This window comes from Rhincodon typus, chromosome 26, assembly GCF_021869965.1.
Source record: "Rhincodon typus isolate 14 chromosome 26, sRhiTyp1.1, whole genome shotgun sequence".
NCBI classification, from domain to species: Eukaryota; Metazoa; Chordata; class Chondrichthyes; order Orectolobiformes; family Rhincodontidae; genus Rhincodon; species Rhincodon typus.
Window position 1 is genome coordinate 24,034,863 of NC_063357.1, and position 9,891 is coordinate 24,044,753.

The following is a 9,891-nucleotide window of genomic DNA, read 5'->3' on the forward strand; positions in this document are numbered from 1 at the left end:
AAGTATGAATTTTTTCCAATTATGCTTTTAGAACTAACATTAAAATTTGCACAAATTAATTTCTTTTTCTGCACGACGAAGCCTGCAATTTGAAGCTTCTTTGAAGAATAAGAACTGAAATAGTTAAAGCTTTGCCCCACATGCTACTGCATTCTGTTTGTCTTCCTCATGTTCATTATTTCAAAACATATTTGTCTTATTTACAATATGCTGCTTTTAGCATGACGTTCAGGTTGTTCTGCTGTCCTCTCTGCATCACAACTGCCATCCTTCCTTCTCTCCTTATGTTACTTCACAACATCTGATAGGAGCTGCTGTGACTTTAATCCTGATTTACAGCAATGTTTGAAGTGCCTCAGTCTAATTGAACCGATAATCTGTAGTCAGGTCATTCAACACAGTCCAAGGTGGCAGTAAATGGAATTATATTTTGTTTAGGTGATGACTTTCAGTATTTCGGTGATTTATTGAAGTCCCATTCCACCTCCAGACAGACTTATCTTTTTCTCTCTTCACCCTCACACCTGATTTTGTCTTCATTCCAGTGCTTCCTGTTTACTGCTTGGTTGCTAACCACTGACATCATAGTCTCCACCTCTCCAAATCAATCTCTCACAGAGAAAGAGAGAGAGGGAGAGACACACACACACACACACATACACATTAATAGGCTGAACAGCAGTACTGGAAAGATAAGGAGTGTCTGTGGCAGTGAGGCAGCATGCACAGGTTTTCTACAACTCAAAGCACATAAGCATCCCAGCCTAATGCTGGAGATTGAGTTCTGCTGTGTATGAGATAGGCTCTTTACTCTCAGTGTTCATTGCCCAATTCAAGATTCAGGGTGGCTTTTATTTCTTCATTTTGCTGTCTGCTGTGTCAAAAAGGGTTGCATGCATGACAGTCCGAAAAGGAGAAAAAATGGCCATAAGTATTCAAGAGCATATGGCTATTGATGTCTGCCCAGGTCCTATTAAACCTATTAAACAAATCTCTGATTACTTCCCCCGTTTTCCTCGTGGTCTTCCAGCAGCTGTGAGCCGCAACTCTGTGCATTCCACTGTCAGCCAGCCCTCTGTCACCCAGTCAGAGGCTACAGAGGAGGACGATGTGGACAAATTATTTGGGGCATATGGAGCTGCATCTGCTGCACCTACCAAACATGAGGAGGACACCGAGGCTGAAGGCTATGAATCCGATGACTCCAGTAAGTCCATTACTTCACAATTTAACTAATTTTTATATTTGTGATAGCATGCTATTGCTGTAAACCTTTTTCCTTCTTTTTTTGTAAGCTTAAAAAATAAATGTACAACCATCTTATGTTTGCAGCATTTCAGTTAATTCCAAAATTAACTTTTAACCCTTTAAAGACCACTGTGGCATTTCAAGCAGCAATAGAAATTCTAGTTAAGGGAGGTTGGAGTGCAAAGTGTTAAAGTGAAACTTCACTAATGCTAACCTGATTGATGAAGCCATCTGCCATTAACCATCCTTTTCTCATGTCCCATTGGCTCTTTATTTAATCAGTCTGGATTAGAAAACTATCTTGACACAAAGCAACTGGTTTCGGTTATTCAAAATGGAAAGTATGTAGCGTTACTTTTTTCATCTCAGACTGATCACTGGAGATTTCAATAAACTTGATCTTGAATGGTTAACCAGAGAATATTTTTAAGCAAATCTAACATTGATTTTTTTTTACCCTAGACTGTTGACATTTCCGCGTTTGATGATTGTAGGGCATTAGGATTTCTGGCTTGTTCACCCTAAACTTCAGAAAAAGCAAGGGATATTTTAAAACTGGGGGACATGTTTATTCAAATATGTATGGCGTGTTTAATTTTATGAATTCCAGTCCCACTAATTTCAGGACGGATAAACTTTCAAACAGACTTGTAGAAATAAGTATTTGAAATAACAGTGCAGTTTGAAAAGCTGTTCTGCTCAAATAATTCCAGAAAGCTGCAGGGTATACACCTGTCACACATGTACTGTGAAAATAAAGAAAAGGAATGGATGTCCATTGATATCACAGGCAAACCACAGTCTTTAGTATTGATTTTGTTTTAATGTTGCATATGAAGGGGATTTGGCTCTACTTGACAAGTCAACATGTAGCCCAGTATTGTGAAAACAGCAATAAATTGGAGATCTTTGTCAACACTAATGTTTTTTACCTCTTGGGTTAGGTGAACTATATAGCTATAGTATTTGTGTTTCAACATATTTTGTGGCATTAAATGCTGCAGGGTACAGTTGTTTGTAAGTGTCCCTAAAATTCTAAAAAAAATTAAAATTTTAACACAATTGTTGAATGCATCAGTCATATCCCGTGTATTGTTGTTGTAACAAGTAATTTGAAAATATACTTTTGAGAAATACTGCAATTGAATTTAACTAATTTTGCATTTTTGGACATGTGTTCTCAGTTTGATTAATTCAAGTTTATTATTCTTCACTCTACAATGATCCACACAGCCAGCCTAGAATACATTGAGAGAGCCCTATTCGACCAGTTCCCATCAGGGACTTGGCATGGTCGGCTCAAAATCCATCAGCTGATCCTGCACAGTGGACTGTAGTCCTGATAAGAAAGGGGAAACAAATCTCCAAGAATAATTCTTAATTAGTCCTGAGGAGTTAACAATCCAACTAATGCTGCTTACAAAAAATTATGGAAAATTTAACATGATTATTATGCATAGGCAATCTGTATTCAACATGAGGTATTACAATGGCTGGAAAGAGCAGACATATAGTGCAACTTGGTTGATTAAACCTATTAAGATTGGAGTTCCTCTGAAAAAGAATAAAATTATTTTCTCTTTGAGCAAACCAGGTTGAATGAATCAGACTAGGTAAGACCCAAGTTTCCATTTAAAATTTAATAGGAATGCTAGAGGTTTATACCTAGCCTTGATTTCAGTGAGAGGTAGTAGGAACTGCAAATTGGGATCAATGCTGGATGAATGAAAGCTGCAGTTAGGTAGCAGCTTCAATGCATTGCACAGCAGTTGAAATAAGTGGACACCAAGGAGACACAGGAGAAGGGTTAGGGATGTTGCCAAACGCATAATTAAAGAGATTGACTTTAGGGAGGTTTTTGAAGACAGGACAGCAGTACAAAGGGTAGGGGTTTAAGAAACATAATTTTCAGACATTTGCAGCCTGTGCTCTTGAAGGTAAATATGGGAAATGCTAAATGGGATTGCAGAGGTATTAAACAGCAAGGCCATAACAAGGATGGGGAGTGGGAATGGGGAAAACTTTCAAAATAGGAAGATGGATTGTGACTTTGGAAGATTCAGCAAGTTGCTGAGGGCAGTAGTGATCTGAAAGCTGGATTGTGTGCATCGAGATGATGTTGACATTGGGAACGAGATGCTGTTAGGTAAGGAGTTGCTGTTAGGGAAGGATGGAATTCAGGAGACTTAAAGTAATGGAGTTTGAAAGTGGCAAAGACAGCAGTGGGATTGAAATTGTGAAGAGATCTGTATTGATATGACAGAAGAATAGAATGTGGTGTTGTAGTCAATTTCAGCTAGAGGTTCCATGGAAGAAGTGCTGAGATTTTATTTATATTGTGAGGTCAAGAGGAACAGGGGATCTTCATAAAGTCAACTTGGACTGCTCCCAGTACCTTCCTCCCCCTAAAGCCAAACCCCCAAATCCAGAGGCCAGCTAGCCGGTTATCCAACATTGTAGTGACCTGGAAAGGATGAGCTAGTTCAAAACATTTGTTTTCCAATTTCTTACTGGCATTTAGACAGCTAGCTGAGTGCTCAAAACCATGTGGAGGGCAAATCTACCTCTTGAAAGGGGATGATTACAGCTGTTGCATTACTGTCAAAGGCCAGAGAAGTGGAGTAAATTTGGTTTTCACCACAAAAATGTTAGCGCAGGCTCATTGACGTGAATGGCTTCCTCTTGTGCAGTATGCATCTATGGATCTGCAGTAATTGCAAAAAAGTGTAGTTTGCTCGGAAGTCTAAATGTCTAACTGCACAATTGCAAGGCAGAAAGTTGTACCAGTGTAACAATTTTCTTTGTGTTAGCTGGTCCAATCACATGGATATTGATTAGTAGTTAATAACATTATAGTGTTACTGATTTAAATTGGTACTCAATTGCAAACAAATTCATCAATACTGCATAGAGGTGCCTGGGAGCTGAATTGAGATCTAGGATTCAATTTAACTTCATTTTATAGAAATAAACCAGGTGGTTGGTTGAACTAGAGGAGTTGGGAGAGCATTAGACTGAAAGTCCTGTGGACCCTGTCCAATCCTGCATTTCAGAGGGTGCTTGTGGTGCAGTGGTAGTGTCCCTACCTCTAGGCCATAAACTGTGGGTTCAAGTCCCACTTGCTTCAGGAGTGTGTTGTCATAATACACCTAAGCAGGTTGATCTAAATCAAACATCTAACCTGACCCAGAAAATCTGGGTTTAATCTCCTCACACCGGAGATGTGTCCTAACCAGTCCGAATGGCTTGATTAGGAACACATCACAAATAGAAAGAAGTTGAGCATTAATTGCAAGTGTCTGGACAGGATTCAAATCTCATAGAAAAGCTTAAACACACAGACCAACAGATTCAAGAACAGCTTCTTCCCAGCTGTTATTAGACTTCAGAATGGACCTCTCAAATTTCGCATTTAATGCTGACCTTGCTCTTTGTGCACCTTCTCCACAGCTGTAACATTGTATTCCTTGTTTTGTTCTATTATCCTTATGCACTTTGTATGGTTTGATCTGCCTGTACTGCGTGCAAAACAAAATTGTACTTAGGTACATGTGACAATAATAAATCAAATCAGACTGGCCAGGTGATTTGACTGCTGTATCTATGTCTTTTAATCGTAACTTCAGTGGAGCTCTAGTATTATGTTTAACAATTTCAGCATTGGCTACATAATGATACTGAAGAGCTGCCAACTTAATTCTGAATTATAGTCAATCCTTTGTTGTGGTTTTGTGGTGTTTGACATTGAGGGCCCAAGTGAAGCAGTGGTAGTGTCCTTACCTCTGAGCATGAAGGTCTGGGCTCAAATCCCACCTGATGTAGAAGTGTGTCACAGCATATCTGAACAGGTTGATGATTTTTAAGAAAAACTGTGTTCAATGAAAGCTGAGTTGAGATTTACCAATCCTGTTTTTGTGGTGAATCACCTGTCAGAGAGAAGACTTCCTTGCTGTCTGTTTGGGTATGACTCCCATTGTCAGGAGGATAATCTTATAATCACTGTGCAGTTACCTTAGTTCCCTACCAATTCATGACAAAATATAAATCACCAGCATTACACTTAATTGAATGAAATCTTGAATCATGCTATTAACCTTCTTGCGTGAAACAAATACGGTCAGTACTTTTCCTTAAGCATGCTTTTAGAATTAATTTGAATTCACACAAATATTATCTGTAGTCGAGATTGCTAATGAATAGAATTTCTGAAAGCATGTTTTTGCTGGTGAGTTCTGTTGTCTGTTTTCATCTTGGCGGTGGGATTGCTGAGCAGAAGGCAGTTTCTGATGTAAGTAAGTCATGTTAAAGTTTGACCTGTCATGTCCATGGTGCAGCTGCATTGACCTTTAAACAGGCTGGCCTCTGTTGAAACTAATTTGCACGTAGTCAGAGACCAGATGCTTCACGTGTAAATAGGCAATGTGATCCTGATGGCATAGAAGTTAGGTTTGTACACCATCAAAAGGTAAGGACTCAAAGTCAATAATGCTGTGTCAGTTTTTCACATGCAAGTTGAATATGTAAGGATCTCTTATGGTGCATAGGGCAAGGCACAGGTGCTCATTACATATTGGAAGAATGCCACTCATCGGTTTGGTAAACTATAAAGATAAATTTGATAAGAGACATCCACAACCTGCATGTGAAACAGGCAAAAAGCGGTTTTGCATATGCAAACCCAGGCAGACACTATTCAGGAAAACATGAACAGATTGTAAAAACTGAAAGAACTGCGGATGCTGGAAATCTGAAACAAAAACAGAAATTGCTGGAAAATCTCAGCAGGTCTGGCAGCATCTGTGGAGAGAAATCAGAGTTAACATTTTGGGTCCAGTGACCCTTCAGAACCCAGATTGTCAACCAACATGCAGTTCTTAATCGGACCACGAGAGGTCATCATCAAAAAGGTCTGTAATTCATATTGTGTTTCTGACTGTGCAGACAGGTGAAGCAGAAGTGTTCCTCCTGATTCAACTGTAGAACTAAAGACCATGCCTGGCTTCTCCTGACTGCTCCTCTCCCTTTCTGGAGTCCTCATGATTGCTGGAACCCTCTCATTGTTGCCTCCTTCTCCCCAAATTGTTTCCTGCCATCTTCCAGCGCTTGTCGTTGATGTTGCTGATGGTAAAGTGAGCAGAAATTGAATTTGAAATCCCATTTGCCACTGAGTTGCCTGGTTGGGCCTTGGGTCCAGCTGCTTCCCAAGTACCATGCACCCAGTTTGCACAGACAGGCTGCCAGAAGCCAATTTCTAGGTAAGTAATTTTGGGACAAAATGCACCAAGTAGAAGTAACTTTAACAAAAGAAAAATTATTTGAATCCAACATTTTTTAAAGCTAGAGATTAAAAATAGTATTCAAATCATATTGGTTAATATTGTAGTAATAAGTACCCCTAACTTCAGAACACCATATTCCTTATAATCTCATTCAGTTTAGTGTGTGCGTGTTGTTCATCTAGGAACCTGTGAATTTACAGGCAAATGAATAAAGAAATAAAAAATCTTAAAGCTTTGCTCGTAAAACCATGTCACAGCACATTAAACTTTATAAAGCGCCTGCACCATTATTTAATGTAGAATTCAGATACTTTGGTAACTGACCACAGACTAAAATATTCCTTAAGGGTTAGGTGAGTGAGTAAAATAAGTATATGAATAAGTACATATTTATTTTAGAAAGAAAATACTTTGCTCAATAGCTTTCATAGAAGTATGTGAGCTTTTTCTCCATGGCAAAATGTAATATCACATTTATCCATGTATGAAATTCCTATGCCTATATGAAATTCGTATACTTGCAGTATATGTCTATACTGCAAGTTTATTGATGTGCTTTTTAAAAATTATTTGTAATCCTTCTCAACATTGATTATCAAACCCAAGATGGTGTCAACTGCAATTTTGAATAATTGCATTTTTGTTTTCAATGCTTAAATCATTAACTTAAATTGTGAACGGCAATGGTCCCAGCATTGTTCCTTGTGGCACACCGATATCCACCTTCTACCAGTCTGAATATATAATTCAATCCAATCTCTACATTCTCTATCCAATTCTCTACATTCAGCAGGTCTGCCAGCATCTGTGGAGAGAAATCAGAGCTAACGTTTTGGGTCCAGTGACCCTTCTTCAGAACCCAGATTGTCAACCAACATGCCTGACAATCCATTCTGTTAAATTTCCCCAAAATCTCCATTTTTGACCTTTATTCATTAAGCTATTATGTAGCAGTCTAGTCAGGATTTTTATTTTGGAAATCTAGCTAAATCATATCTACTGCATTATTTTAGTTTGCGCTTTCTGGTATCTCTTCAAAGAATTCAGTGAAGTTGGTCAAGCCAAACTTTCCCTTCTGAACCCCTTGCTGCTGACTCATTATCACAATTGTATTACAAGATTTTTTTTTCTTTTCACCATTGGTATGGATTCCATTACTTTTCTTAGTATGATGCTAAGCTGACTGGTCTCCAGTTCCCTGGGCATATTCTATTTCTCTTAAATGTAGATATTTATATTAGTCATCCCACAGTCCTCTCACATCACAGCATTTTCTGTTGAATATTGTATGTTTTTTTTATGAAGTGCCTTTATTATCTCTTCACTAAACTTTTTTTAAATGAATAGTGCAATCTATCTGAAACAGGAGTATTATCCTCCTTGAATTTGATTAGTATGTTTAGTTTTTCCCTTTTTAATCTCAAATATAATTATATCATTTGTATCTGATTTTCTACTATCAAGTCCACTTGATCTGTTCTGCCATTCTGCTATTGCTGCCTGTGCTTTTAACCTGAGTGACCCTACTTCAGGCTCAACAGTTTTTTTTCTGTATACACCAGTACAAATATGTTGTTTCATTTTTAAAAATAATTAATCTTAATGCTGCCCTTTTCTGGCTTCTTTCATTTACCTGTCATCTTCTGCAGAGTGCAGTATCTATGGCATATGCTCTGTCTATTTGCCCATTAAAAATACTTTTGTGCATCATAGTAACCCAATTTGCCAGGAGCCTTGACTTTCCTGCCTAATGCAGGCAAGCACCCACCCAGCATGATACTGCATCAGGGCCAGTTTGGCACTTCTGTTGTGCCTTGCATTTGGAAACTATTCAACAGCAACATATTTCATTGCAAGAAGTTCATTAAGTTCTCAAATTCATGTTTCTAGATCTTGGCTCTATTGATATTCATGGCATAGTTTTAAAAAAAAAACGCAAGTCTGTTGTGTCTGCTATTTGCTGCATTTTGGAGTTTTGCCTATGGATGTAAAGGGAAAACCAGTATTAGTTGAGGAGTTGGAACTTGTTTGAGCCAAAACTAAATTCATTCCTTAAGGGGGATGTAAGTCCATCCATCCAGTGGCAACAAAGCAATAATGAAAGTAAAAGCAAATGATGGATGTACTTTCCAGATCATCTTTCATTGTCTTATGACTTGGAGCCTTCTGTCAGGCTGCTGAAGAAACTGGTTGGATCAGATTGAAACCTTTTCAGTCCATGCAAACTGGGTTGCTGTGAAACGCATAAGAGCCCAATGTGTTTTTAACACTAAACTGTGGGGAGTGTGTGCTATGAACGATCCAAACAGCAAACATTGGACAATAAAAAGTCTAAGTGTTATCATTTTGCTAAAGAAATGAAAATATTGTAAATTATATAGGCTGTGTTGTTGCCCTAAAAGCATGCTCAATTTCCTTTTAATCTAAAATAATTAATTCAAAATCCAGCTCTCTACATTTCTTGCTCCATGTGTTCTCTACCTGTCATTATCATTCATGAGCCAGACCCTTCAGTAATATGCAAAGTTTAGGACAGGACACATATTATGAAATAAAATAAGCATATATTTGATGATTCTTACTAAAGAGTAACTTGACAATGAAAAACCAGATGGAGTGAAATTGGCTCTAGTACAAAACAAAATTATTTTGTGGGAGATATAATTGTTTTTCTTTTGCTTGGTGTGAGCTACAATATTCCTCTTTTTTTTCATGAAAAAATAGTTCCATACTGTTCCAACATCATTCACTTTGCTAGGAAGGCTGTATGTCCAATTTGGTTTCACAGGATATTGAATCTGGAAATATTGTGCTTAGAGGATGTCCAGCTATCATTCTGTAAAAATGTAGCCACAAAGTAAGATCCTCTATAAATCATATATTTTGAACTGACGTTGCTTGTTCACAATAAATGAGACACTGGACAAAATCTCTCAGACAGTAGTACATAGTACTGGAGAAAACCCAGAAGAAACTAGCAATCTATGTTCTGGTACTACAAAGTTTGTTAGCATGTCCTGAATCTAGTGTGTATGTGTTCTGAGAGAAATAAATATGTGAAAGGCCAGAAGACATTGAGCTCGCCAATTAACTATATTGAAGTTTGCTCTGATGAATTGGTGTGACTAACTGCTAAGATACAAGTTTCAAGAAAAATAGTCAATGTTTCCAGTGATCTTGATCTGAGAAAGGGATATCCTGACAAATTAGAGATAACACAGTGTGGAGCTGGAGGAGCATAGCAGGCCAGGCAGCATCAGAGGAGCAGGAAAGTTGACGTTTCTGAAATTTCTGAAGAAGGGTCCTGACACAAAACGCCATCTTTCCTGCTCCTCTGATGCTGCCTGACCTTCTGTGTTCCTCC

The 9,891-nt window shown here is 38.1% G+C and overlaps 1 protein-coding gene across 2 annotated transcripts in view; it reads left to right on the plus strand.

The window, feature by feature from the left end:
* Positions 1–723: 723 nt before the first annotated feature.
* doc2b (double C2-like domains, beta) overlaps positions 724–9,891 on the plus strand; it is a 260,828-nt gene continuing 251,660 nt past the window's right edge. For both annotated transcript variants that reach the window (XM_048612706.1, XM_048612707.1), the window contains exon 1: positions 724–1,207. In XM_048612706.1, coding sequence (XP_048468663.1) covers positions 898–1,207 — 310 coding nt within the window. In that variant the 5' untranslated portion in view covers positions 724–897. The remainder of the gene's footprint in view (positions 1,208–9,891) is intronic.